This window comes from Prosopis cineraria, unplaced genomic scaffold (genome assembly GCF_029017545.1).
Source record: "Prosopis cineraria cultivar Desert tree isolate PC_DT_omini unplaced genomic scaffold, ASM2901754v1 PC9, whole genome shotgun sequence".
In the NCBI taxonomy this organism is placed as follows: Eukaryota; Viridiplantae; Streptophyta; class Magnoliopsida; order Fabales; family Fabaceae; genus Prosopis; species Prosopis cineraria.
In genome coordinates, this window is record NW_026555340.1 from 24,148,380 (window position 1) to 24,162,453 (window position 14,074).

Here is a 14,074-nt window from a genome sequence, read left to right on the forward strand (position 1 = left end):
CTTGATGCAGATTATGCATTTGTTTTTAATTACTTCTTTTTAATTTTCAATATCAATTAATATTAATAAATTATGATTAAAAAATAATAATGGCTTAGTTATCTTTAGAGATTAATAAGGGCCAGGCAATTTGGGCCCGTTTCCGCCCTATATTTTATTTTATGGCTGGACTTGAAAAATGATTCATTTCTTTTATAAACACTTTAGGCTCAATTCTTGTTAGTTCTAAAAAAAAGGTTGGGGTTTAACCTAGTCCTTTTGGGTCCAGTACTCATATTCGGGGAACTGAATCTCCATCATTCAATCACAGGATAACTCTTACCTCTTCTTATTCACAACTATGGCTTCTGCTGATGTGGCAGTAATTTCTGTTGTCGGCTTCATAGGTGGGACTTGGAGCTATGATTTGCTTCTTTGTTTTATGTTTTCTTTCCCATATTTTTGTCTATTTTGGCTCTTTCTTTGTTTGATCGCATGACTTCTAACTGGGATATAATTCTTGCCCCATTGCAGTTATTCTTACTGTGATTTATTGAAAATTAACTAGCAACTGATACCCTCGTAGCTCCCAGTGCTGACACAGAATTTCTGACATACACCATTGACAAGTGTCTGCTTGAAATGGAGAGGGAGAACCCAATCAGGCTCAGCTCAAAACATCTAATGCTCGCAACTAACAGCTACTCGAACATGTTGGGGTCAGGTGGCTTCTGATCAGTCTATAAATGAACTTTCAGTGATGGAACCATTGTGGCTGTGAAGGTTCTGAAAAATGGCAGCAGCTCTCACAAAAGAATAGAGGAGCAGTTCATGGCAGAAGTGGGTACTATTGGAAGAGTTCATCATTTCAATCTTCTTCGCCTCTATGGATTTTGCATTGAAAAGCAACATGAGAGCACTGGTTTATGAGTACCTGGGCAATGGCTGGCTAGACAAGTATCAGTTTCATGAGAACAAGACATTATTAGGATTTCGAAAGCTTCATCAGATTGCAGTTGGAACAACCAAGGGAATTTCATATCCGCATAAAGATTGCCAACAAAGAATCATCCACTGTGACATCAAACCAGAAAACATCCTCCTGGACAACAACTTCTGTCCTAAATAAGTTACTGACTTCAGTTTGGCCAAGCTCTGCAATAGAGAAAATGCTCATGTTACCATGATAAGAGGTAGAGGGACCCTATGTTATGCTGCACCAGAGCTTTGGATGCCGTTTCCTATAACTTACTAGCGTGATGTTTATAATTTTGGAATGTTGTTACTTGAAATCATTGGCAAGAAAAGGAATCTTTATGTGAACCTTACAGGAGAAAGTAAAGAGTGCTTTCCGAGACGGATTTGAATAAAATTTGATAGTGGAGAGCTGAATGAAATTATAACAGTATGTGGAAAAGAGGAGGAAGATAAGGAGAATGCAGATAGAATAGTTAAGATAGCTCTTTTGTATGTTCAGTATAAACCTAAGCTGAGGCCTATGATGAGTGTTGTGGAGAAAAAATTGGAGGATTCAGTGGAAATCCCAGACCCTGTGAGTCCTTTCCAGAACTTGATGGATGCAAGTTATTCTATTCAATCAGTTCAGACGACACAAACTGATACAAGTGCTGCTTCTGGATCTTCTATAATATCGTCTAAACCTAGCTGTTTGGCTGCTACTCCTGTCATGAGCAAGTATAAGATCCAAACAACCTCTACCTGAGTTAACAGTACAAGCTTTTTGGGAATATCTTATTTTCTCTAGTGATTTAATTTTGATGTTCTGTTGGATCTGTGTTGCTAAATGTGATAGTAAATTTGTTCTATCTACACATAGAATGCTTGACTTCAATGTTGTTAAAAAAAAAAAAGCATGCTTCTTGGAGGTTACATGTTTGGATTGTTAGGGATTTGTATTTGGACCAAATTCAATTCGTATTATACTTTCTTTAAAATTTCAAACCTCTTTGATACTAGAAATTTCAGTTATTTTAAATTTTTTATTCTTTTTATATTTTTACTATTGATATTTTTATGACTCATATCTTTTCTCATTTCTCATTCTCATCTTTTATCGACTGAAAAATAAAAATAAATTCATCAATTTCAATTTTTTATTTTAGTTTCGAATATCAACCTATTTCTCTTTTTCATTTGAAGCTTGTTAAACAATCTAAATGAAAGATTTTAAACACATAAATTTTTTATTGTGAGAATGTGATATTTCAAATCTAAATCCACAATCACAAACACTACTTTTTTTTTTGGTTTTTTTAAATGCAAAACAATATATAAACTTCAGGCACAAATATTTATTGAAAAAATGACAATTTGGGACCTTTTAAAGAAATTAGTGACAATTAAAAACCTCAAAATATTGAAATGTTAGGAAAGGACCATAGTTTTCATTTGTAATCAAAATATTTTAATCATTGAAATAACCAATAGAACGTCAATTATAAATTAAAGAAAAGTTTGTTGTAAATTTCAAGGAGATCACTTGTGAATATATAAAAAATCATTTGTAAACAAATAGATAATTTCATATATATATATATATATATATATTGTCACTTGAAAATTTAAGGAGAATCAATTATAAATCTTTTGAAAGTTACTCGTAAATATATGAAAAATTAGCTGTAAATGGATATTCAAAAACATTAGAAGGTGTCTAAATTATTAATTTATAATTAAAACTATTTATATTTATTTACAACTGATGTTCCATATATTTCTAATTAATATTCCTTAAATTCAAAACTAAAATTTCATAAATTCATTATTCACCTTTCTAAGATTTATAAGTAACTATCCAAAAATTCAAATGTGATGATACATAAATTTATAAAACTAACTATTTATTTATAATTGACTTTACATTGATTCACAAGTAACATTTTTTAAATTCACAACCCACCTTGCTTAAATTCATAGTCACATTCCATTAGTTATTTTAATAATTATTTATCTTTTAATTACAAATAAAGACCATGGTCCTTTAATTCTATGACTTTTCAATAATTTGAGATCTGCAATTATCATTAATGTCTTTGCAAGACCCTTAATTGTCATTTCCCCAATGCTCTAACATTCAGCTACAGAGGACAGAGAGTGCAGATTATGCCACAGGTTTACAAAGCCAATAGTGATTTTTTTTTTATTACAAAAAGAGTTACAAGCATGACAAGATCTAATCAGTAAGTGGTTATGTCTTCCAGAGGGTTCTGCCAAGCTCATCTCCTTCAAGAATCTGCAAAATGGAAATCCTTGAGTTATGAATTTTTTTTGCAGTTCTGAGTTCTGCTATAAAAGATTAGTTAAGATAGCTTTATATTGATTTTAATTGGCACTAATAAAAGTTGCTGATGGCCCTCTATATATATATATATATATATAAAGCTTTTGATGTTTATCCTATGATTAAAAATCACTCAATTTATTGATATGATGATTTTATTTCTCGAATACAAATAAAATTATTGCCTCACTCCTTATCATAAGTCTAAAAATGGCTTCCTACAATTTATTCAATTTTAATTAACAGTCACTGGCTTGGTTTACATTAAGAGTTGACTTTATATATATGTAAAAAGGCTCATTAACATGTTAAAATATATTATTATTTCTTTAAATGATAACTTCAGTGCTGACTTTAAGGATGGGGATTAAAATAAAATCTTTAGTCAGCATAATCTAATTCATTAATTCGTTTGGTCAAAAGTAGATGGTAATATTGCAAAAGAAATTTTCAAGTCATATGTATTTTGAATCCTAGTGGCGGATACTATATATTAACCAAATTTTTGGCTATAGATGTTGGTTAATCAATTAAGCAACATGTTAGAAAATGAAAACTTATAGCGATGATACACCCAAAGTCTTTTTAAGAATTGAATGATGATTATTTTCAAAACATCAAGGCGACACTAAAAAAAAAAACAATATTACTCAATCTGATGCAATTGTCAAGCTACCACTAATGAAAGTCTCTTTTAAAACTTGATCTTTCAAAATTTAACTCTTTCAATTTACTGTCTGAAAATGATTGGAAATATAAAAATTTCTCCTGTGAGAAATTATTCAAACTTTGCCTTCTAACAAGATACAATGAAGCCAATTTCTTATCTTCAGTCTAAAACACTACATGTTTAATTTGTGCTGAGACTCCATGTTTTCTTTCATTATTCAGTATCATTTCAGAATTCTTCCTCCTGTTCTTCATATTGCTGCTGCTACGGTTATATCTTCTTCTTAGGTTAAGATTCATAACTGTGATTTGCTTCTTATTGTTTTGGTGTTTTTCAATTACTTGTCTGCTTTAATTAGCTTTTGGTGTTGCTTTGGTTCCCAAGATTTCCTGAACGAAAAGAAATTATTTGGATTAATCTAGAGTTTACAGATTAGTTTAATTAATTCAGCGTGACATCCATTTATCTCACCATCATGCAATATGATTTTGAAGGTTCTTCATTTTGATCGAGTACTCATATTTGGGGGAACTGAATCTCCATCTTTCCATCACAGGAATCAGACTTGCAGAATCTCTGGTGATGATGAAGACGCACGCATCCAATTATCCAAATTAATTTGCATATAATTTAGATTAATTGTTCGGCCATGTCAGCAGCTGAATCTCAAAAAATTCCCCTTGGCTTGATTACAGGTATGATTTAATTTAGAGTTTTCCTTTTCTTTTCCTTTCTGAAATTTACTATTAGTTCCTCCTTATTTTTTAGTATTTGGAGTCAGCTAGAGTGCTCATTAGAGATCTCACGGTTCAAATCTAGTTCAAACAGTTCAAATTTAATGTTTTTAACTTAGAATTTTTAAATAATAAATTCATTTTTTAACAAGATAACAATATAAGAAATTATATTTATTTTTCATTCTGCACCTATTAAAATAAAAATTTATTTAAAATATAAAATAATAAATAATATCTAGATGGGTGTTGATCAGATCACATCCTATCTGAAAAGTGGTGAACACTGAAGCTAGACCTTATTTTCTAATCACTGATATTATTTGGAATTTATTCAGACCTAGATTTAGTGCTCATTAAATTGTACATGTCAATGAAACGACATCGTTTTACACGACAGGATGCCTCTCCGCCTGTTTCACGTCCTAAAGTCTCAAAACAAAGTGGTTTTGTTTATGAGACCTGGCACCAAATTTGTGTTCCATGAAATTTTAAAACCATTACTTAATTTTTAATTTGGATGGTCTAAAAATTATTTTTTTTCAAATTAAAAAGCTATTATCTAGACAATACAAATTTTAAAGACTATTTTTCTTTTACACCTATTGAAATAAAAAAATTAAAATTATAAAAATAAAGTAAAATAAAATCTAGATCACATATGATTATACGTCTGTTATAGTAAACATATTTTTATTTAATGAGAATTATTAAATGAAAAAAAATTAAAATTATAGGAAGCCATGTGGCAATTTGACATAGCATATATATAAGTTCTTTGGACTAATTTAGTACGTCGTTTATCCCTGTTGCAGCCGTGTCTGTGGTGATAACAATGCTGACCATCTTCTACTGTATATCTCGAAGGCGCGAACCGGCAAATGTAACGGCAGAACTGGAAAGTGGGAACTCGTCATCAGATCACTTTCTGACATATAGAATGGAGAAGTTTCTGAATGATATTGAATCAGGAAGGCCTATCAGATTCACCTCGCGCCACCTAACGCGTGCAACAAACAATTACTCCAACATGTTGGGCTCAGGAGGATTCGGATCAGTTTATAAAGGAACACTTGGTAATGGAACTGTTGTGGCAGTTAAAGTTCTACATAGTAGTGTTTCTGACAAGAGAATGGAAGAACAGTTCATGGCTGAAGTGAGCACAATTGGAAGAGTTCATCATTTCAATCTGGTTCGCCTCTTAGGATTCTGCATTGAAACTGATACGAGAGCTTTAGTTTATGAGTACATGTGCAATGGATCTCTTGACAAGTATCTGTTTTGTGAAAACAAGGCCTTAGGATTTGGGAAGCTTCATGAGATTGCTGTAGGAACGGCTAAAGGAATTGCTTACTTACATGAAGAATGCAACCAGAGGATTATCCACTACGACATTAAACCAGAAAACATCCTCTTGGACCATAATTTCTGTCCTAAAGTTGCTGATTTTGGTTTAGCGAAGCTCTATAACAGAGAAAAGTCCTGTGTTACTATGACAGGACTAAGAGGGACACCAGGATATGCTGCACCAGAACTTTGGATGCCTTTTCGTGTAACTCACAAGTGTGATGTTTTCAGCTTTGGAATGTTGTTATTTGAAATCATAGGAAGAAGAAGAAACCTTGACGTTAACCTCACAGAAAGTCAAGAGTGGTTTCCAAGACAGGTTTGGATAAAATTTGAGAGTGAAAAACTAGAAGAGCTGATAATAGACTATGGCATATTTGAAGATGAAGATAAAGAGATAGTGGAAAGAATGGCAAGACTAGCTTTCTGGTGTGTTCAATATAGACCAGAATTGAGACCCATAATGAGTGTTGTGGTGAAAATGTTGGAAGGCTCAATGGATATCCCAGATCCTTCAAACCCATTTCAACACTGGATGGAAGAAGATCATGCAACATTGGAAGCATCAGCACAAAAGGATATTAGTATCAATGTTGTTTCATCTAATCTTGAGGCATCAGAATCTTCCATTGCGTATGAGACCCATAGATTCTCTTTAGATGGAATCTTGCCATGCATGGTCTAGAGTGTAAGTTCTGGACTCATATCTTGTTGATATCTAGTGCTTTGATTATGTTAGATAGAGGTCAAGGCACACGTAGAAGCTGCAACATGTGCCATTTTTATAATTAAAGACTGGTTATCTATATTTGAGTCGTGTTCTGACAATAAGGACGTGTGTGTGTGTGTCTGTCTCATACGATAATATGGTTATGTAGCATGGGGAAATCGTCCAGCCAACACTTTGTACATGTGTGTGTATAAACATGAATATATGATGCATTATGTCCAATGTATTGTGTGTGCGCGTGTGTGTACTAGCTAGTAAATTTTTGCTGCTGTCTACAACAGAAAGAGTAGGTTTACTTGTTTAAATTGGACATTTATTAATTAATTAATGAAACTTGATTATCAGGTACTAGTCTTGTGAATGAAATAGAGTAATGAAAAAGAACATTAGAGTACTCTGTGATGTTATATACAAGTCATTTACGGAAAGCAAGAAAAGTTAGTTATTTTAATCTTATAATTAAATAAGTTTTCATCTTTACCTCTAATTATAATCATCGATTTAAAAATTAAGGAAAACATAACTTTAAATCTTTACATTTTTGTTTATGTTTCAATTTCTTACACTTTAGTTTTTTGTTCCCTTTTCTAGGTCCCTATAACACCGCTTATAGAGTGACCTAAAACACCATAACACAACAGTGTAGGGATTTAAAATATTGAAAAATTATACGAACTTATATCAAAACTTGAATAAAGTGCAGGGATTTAAAATTATATTTTTTTCAAAAAATCAAATACTCTTTCTATCCTCTTTGATAAAGGGAATTTTTGGTGAAAAGTTTTAGATACCTCAAAAACTCATGCAAAGTGAATTATATTAATATCACAAATACTTTCTAAATTGTGTTCTATATTTAAGACAGAAATGAGTAATTGAATAGTCATAATATACACTTAGGTCATAAAATAATAACTGTGAGATTCTTTTAATGCCTTATCCCCCATTCTATGTAGACCTATCTAAAAGAGGCAAGATGAGTTGAAAGTTTCAACCCATTTAAAAGCATGTTCAAGTAACTCATCCCACCTAACCTAAGAGAAAGGATGGTCGATTAGCCTCACTTGCTAGTTGGTGGCCCTTTTTATTTTGATGTTGATTATAATAAATAAAAGAAAAATATAATTATTTAGTTCTTGTAGTTTTGACTCGCTTGAAACTCAACTCTTAAACTTTGACTCATTGTAATTTAGTTCTTATAGTTTTAACTCTACTGTAACTCAATTCTTGAACTTTTTCTCTTACAATTTAATTCTTATAGTTTCAACTACTTAAATATTGGTATTCATATTTTAAAAAATAAAATTATAGAGATTAAAAGATTAAAATTATAATATTTTAAAATTTTAATATTTATAATATTAGTAATAATATAAATATTAAAATTATGTTAAAATTTATTACCGATATTTTAAATTATTAAACCCTTTTAATTTTTATAAATATTAAAGGTTCAAAATATTTTTAATTTTTATAATCTTATTTTTTTAAAATATGAGGACCAATATTTAAGTGGTTGAAACTATAAGGACTAAATTATAAAAGAAAAAGTTCAAGGACTGAATTATAATAGAGTTAAAACTATAAAGACTGAATTATAATGAGTTAAAGTTTAAGAACTGAGTTTTAAGTGAGTCAAAACTAAAAATACTAAATGATTAATTTTTTTAAATAAAATTTATTATTTTACATTTATTTTAAGTACAATTTTCGTTAGTAACTAGATTTCATTCTCATTAACTAGATGAACCCAGTGAAATTTGAAAAGTTACATCCAAGTGAATAAGTTTTCCGATAGAAAGTGCAGCTTCCGTGAGAGAGAATCCACACACAGGATACATATCAGAGGAACCTTTTTCAGTCATAGACTTGTTGCACAATACCCATTAGAGTTGGGCCTCATCCAACACTTTGCCCACGTTCTGTAGGATCACGTAACCCAAGCCTTCCATTCTAACCAAAGCAAATTACCAGACTTGCCCTTGGCCAGAGTGGGCCCCCACAAGGTCTCAAAGGAGTAGTTTAAACTTTAAAGTAAGATCCAAGCTTCACCGACAGGGTCGAAGTCAAATATATAACCCAACAACAGAGGGGATCACTCTTATACAAAGAATCTAAATGAAAAAAATTGTATGAAATTATAAAATAACATTGAAATATCATATTTTTAAAAAAAAATTAAATTTTTCAATAGTTGTTAATTATTATCTTTTAGTTGTCAACTGAACAACTCCACTGATGACTATCTAGCATTAGTTGACAATTTCATTATAGCAAATTGATAAATTTAGTGAAAGGTATGAGATTTTACAATAATATTGTAATTTCATGAGATATTCTCCCAAGTCCCAACAATATCTTCCCTTTCAAGGATTAAATTCCACGAGCATCCTCATATTACATAGACAAAGATACAAATAAGTCAGGTTAAGCCAAACTTTAATCAAATAAGCTTAAACCTGACTTAAAACTTATATAAAAAAATTTCCAATGGCTTAGACTTAAACTAACTTGAGGTATAACTTAACATAAAATTTTATTTAAAAACTTACTTAAAAGTAAGTCGTTTAGATATGCATACATAATAGACTTTAAAGACATTAAAACTAGGCATTCAACTTATCAAAACTTACACGTGAACAATGTTAGAGGAATAGAGGCAGAGTAGAAGTTAAAAGATTAAACAAAGATCAAAAGTAGTTGTTGGGCCTGAATAAAGAGTTGATGATGATTGATAACGTTGGGTGAGGAGTAGTGCCCGAAAGATTGATTGAAGATATGAAGATTCAACACTTGACAAAGAGTGCCTCTAAAGTTTGGAGATCAAATGAGGACAACTCTGTGAAATTGTTTAGCTTTAGGGTTTTTTCCTCACTTTTGCCAAATTACTTTAGAGTTTTAAACTTTTCTATATTTCTTAATTCCTAAATTAAATGTCTCCCTCTCTCTCTCACACACACGTACTATATAATATGTATGTACGTAAGTAAGTCAACTCATTAGACTCATGGGTTATATTTTTAAAAAATAAGCTTAATCTATTTATTTAAATAAGATTAATCAAAATTTGAATTTAAACTTGGTCTATTTATAAAAAAAATTAGCGGTTTTTGCAAACATAATCCATATTATAAGTTCAAATTAAATAAACAACTCAACATTTATTATATTTTATGTTATTTTATTATATGTTAATGATACATCATTTTATATCAATAATAAATCTTTTACAAATTTTCTTTAAATAATTCACTTATCTATCAATAATAAACTTATCATATATTAATGATAAACGCTTTGTATATCAATGTTAATTGGCCACATGCTCAAATTTTTAAAATTTTTCATATTTTTTCTTTAGGTACAAATTTTTTTTGGGCGAGTGGCCAATTTGTCCGTAAAGTTATGTCTGGTTTGAAGAAGACGAGGCTATGAGGCTTTGATAAGATCAATGGCCTACTTAAATCAATCCTTATGCAAAGATAATGTTATTTTTAATCAACAGCAGTGAGCAAGCTTTTGACTTTCCAGTAATTAATAGTCAAATTGGAAAGCACTTGTTAATTAATTTCTTTTTAGATTTTTTTATAACGCAATCAGATAATTTTGGTCAGCCACCCCTACAGCAACATCATGTTGGAAAACCAAACTTCCACTTTCATTAATGTGAATAAATTTAAAAAAAAAAGATAAATAAATAAATTAACCCTTAAATTATAGGTTTATGAGAACACAGGATCATAAATTCATCTTTTGTATAATTTTTTAAAATTTTTAAAAATAATGTAATCTAATATCTATTGTTAATAAAAATTAATTTTGATAATTAGTTAATTCAAAAATAATAGAAAAGAATATAAAAATTACATGAATAAATTTTTATTAACTTTTGAATTTCGTTTTTCACGGGTTGCTGACTCCGCATCTTAGCATGAGATTGAATTAAAAAAAAAAAAACAAAGAAAGAAAGACTGGTGGTCCTGAAAGTGACCGCAAGAAAATTTAAAAATAATTAACATGGATGAGAAAAAGAAAGATAGAGCATGTTTTATGATGCTTCAGTTTATTCTGACAAAGCGAGATTATTAGATCACGCGTTAACGAAGACCTTTCAGAGACTTCCGTTTAAAATAAATTGACTCTTTGGTCGCTTGGGGTTATCCACTAACATTGGAATAAATTGACTCATTATAAACGGGCACTGCATCAGGCAAGGCCTGACTTAAATTGAGATACCTTGAGTAATGATTTATTTTATGTTTATTTTTTCCTACAAAATTGAAAACAATAAAAAATTTGAATTTTTTTCATCATCTTTACATTGTCTCCCTTGCTGGAAAGTAGCTCTAATATCACTTTTTGGGTCTAGAGAGCATTTCAGAAGAGAGTAGAAACATAATTGCGCTGCACAACAATTCTAAAAAAAACATATATAAGTGAAAATAATATTATATTTTAACTTAAAGCTTTAAAGTATTAAATTTAAGGGTTTTTTTAGATTATATGATTCTTCTCTAATTTTCCCAATCCAACTATAATATCGGTTTGGGACTTTTTTCAATACTAAGTCAAGTCGATTCACAGTTGATATTCCAATAATCTCCTCTCAATTTTGAGTCTTTAATGCATATCCAAAATCATTAACACTACTGTTTTCATTGTATTCATAGTAGGTCTCTTATTGGTATAAGGCTGTGATATCACTTGTTGGACTCATAGAACATTTTTAAAGAGAGTAGAATGCCACTCAGTTACTCAAAATTTCTAAGATAACACATATAAATGAATATGTTACTACATCATAATTTAAAACCTTAAAGTTTTAAGTTTATGTTTCTTTTTCAATTATATACCTCTTCTCCAACTCAACAATAATTGATATGGGACTTTTTTTTTTTCCATATCAAGTCAAGTGAACTTATATTTGATATTTCAATAATTACTTAATGTACTTTTATCCAATTAAATTAAAATAAGTGAATTTTAATGTATTAATAATATTCATAATAGTAATTTGTTATAAAATAAATAATGCATAAATGATCTATGAATTTTTATTTAATTAAAAACAAACACTTTAAATTATAAAGCTAAATATATAAGTTTTCTAAAATTCTAAATTACTCTTCATTACATGATAGTACCATTAAATTAAAAAAAATTATAGATTAATCATATTTGAATTTCCATTATAAAAGGTGCTTATATTTAGTACTTGCTATATCTTAAATAGGATTGCTTCAAATAGAATGATAATCCATTCGTTTTAAATTATAAGACACTTTTAGATAAAATTATACTTATTAATAAAACTCATTACATACACTTTACAATTTAATTTTTTTTAAAATAAAAATATAAACTTCTAAAAATGACTTTCATTTAATACTCTATTTATGAAATAATATTAAAAAGAGAATATAATGAGAAGGGTAATATTAAAAAAATATAATTAATGAATTCTTATTTTTATTAAAATATTTTATATTTTGGGACGTCAAATTTATCTTAAAAATATTTTATAATGTGGGATGGAAGGAATACTTGTTAGCAATAAAAAATATTTTAGTTCATGATTTTTCAATGTAAAAAGTAATTATTAAAATTAATCAAATTTCACAAAACAGTGTTATTTAAAATTAATGATTATATTTAAAGACAGGGAATAACTCTCATCAATTCGAATTATTATCAAGAAGTTCCAAGGGATTGTGATGTAATGTGCCAAAAGATATCTGAGCCCTTTGAATAATGTTGACTCGCCCCATGGAATGGGTTTAATTGTTGGGATTACGATCCCAACTATTATTAAATTAATATTAAATTTTTTTAATAATTAAAAATACAATAAATTCTACTATGAAACTGGACTTATGAATAAGAATAGCATTTAAAATGTTAAAATATTAATATTTTAACTACTATTTTATATGAGATCTATAACGAGGAAAATTCCTTCTCTAAGCCATCTTCAGAGGTAGAACTTAAGTAGGATTTGGAGCTGTTATGATCTTCTTTGTGTTTTCCAACAATTAATATATCGAGTTTGCTTTTCCTTTTTGTTTCTTTAATTTATTCCTTATATTATTGACATTTGACCTAAATTCTTTAAACCAAACTGGGGCAAGTTCTTGGCACATAATTTTTTTTTTAAATAAAAATTGACGTTGGGTGAGTTGGCATGGTTGTTTATGTGAACATATTTTTCGCATCTTATTTCAATCAATAAGATAATATGATCAATAAAGTATGTGTGATACATTGGGAGAATATATTGGAATTTTTTTTTCAAAAAACATAATTTTGTGTTATTATACTTTACTCGAGTTTTGCTATGAGTCTTTACATTTTTTTCAGTATTTTAAATCTGTATACTTTTATTTTTGGGTGTTTTATATCCTTATAACATTGCTCATGTGGGGACCCAGAACATCAAAAAATAAAAGTGTAAGGATCTAGAATATTAAAAAAAGTTATAAGGACCTATAACAAAACTCAAACAAAGTACAAGAACTCAAAGTTATGTTTTCCTTCCTTTTTTTGTTATGATGATAATAGTTTTATAAATTGGTATGGCTTGTGTGATTGAGTTCTCCTTTCAGAATTTGATTTAAATTCTATCAATCTTAATAATTTTTAACTGATTGATAGTAAAATTATGAAGGTGTCACTAGTTTTAGAACAAGTGAAAAGAGTGTATCATTAGTCATGTTGCCAAAAATTGTAAAACAACATCCAACTTTCAATCTCAAGTTCTCCTCTCAGAATGTGTCACTAATGCTAAACTACTTGTTGCCTCCCTTCCTTCTTTGTATATCCATTCCATGCAAAAGGTATTCCAAATCTTTTGGGAGAAGAAAATATGTTTCAAACTTCATCTTCGAAGCTCTCATTACATCGTCATGCTTACCGTTCTTCAAAATGATGTTGCCATGCTATTCAATACGCTAGCTTTATTTTTCTTCATCCCAAGTTCCTTTCTAGAGCAGCAGTTATTGGTTTGCTGGTTTCTTATTTTCAATTGGCCTTTTCTATGTGTGGTTGTGGTTGTAGTGCTCATCTTATGTTGGGCCAGTATTTTTTTTTTGTTTTGTTATATTTTCTGTTCCAGTATGTTGTCTTTTTGTTGACCCCTGAAATTTTTTTAGATTTTATGGGTCTTTGTGTCTGCAATCGTTTTCTTTGTAATTAAATAAAATTTGATCTTTCTTTAAAAAAAGAGATGAGGTTTTAATTGGTTTTTGGACATGATGGCAAATCTTGTAAATTAATTTGAGTCTCTTGTGGCTAAAGACATGTTCATTAAGAATTGA

The 14,074-nt window shown here is 29.5% G+C and overlaps 1 protein-coding gene and 1 pseudogene across 1 annotated transcript; both read left to right on the forward strand.

Annotated features, from left to right (window-relative positions):
* The first annotated feature begins 340 nt into the window (after positions 1–340).
* Positions 341–1,702, forward strand: LOC129319694 (G-type lectin S-receptor-like serine/threonine-protein kinase At5g24080; annotated as a pseudogene).
* A 3,910-nt stretch (positions 1,703–5,612) lies between these two features.
* On the forward strand, positions 5,613–6,898 carry LOC129319388 (G-type lectin S-receptor-like serine/threonine-protein kinase At5g24080). Its single transcript, XM_054964442.1, has one exon. The coding sequence runs from the start codon at positions 5,625–5,627 to the stop codon at positions 6,714–6,716; it is 1,092 nt and encodes a 363-aa protein (XP_054820417.1). The 5' UTR covers positions 5,613–5,624; the 3' UTR covers positions 6,717–6,898.
* The last annotated feature ends 7,176 nt before the right edge of the window (positions 6,899–14,074 follow it).

Bases quoted from the DNA above. Each gene is read 5' to 3' on its own strand.
- LOC129319388 (XM_054964442.1), top strand. From the start codon at position 5,625: ATGGAGAAGTTTCTGAATGATATTGAATCAGGAAGGCCTATCAGATTC.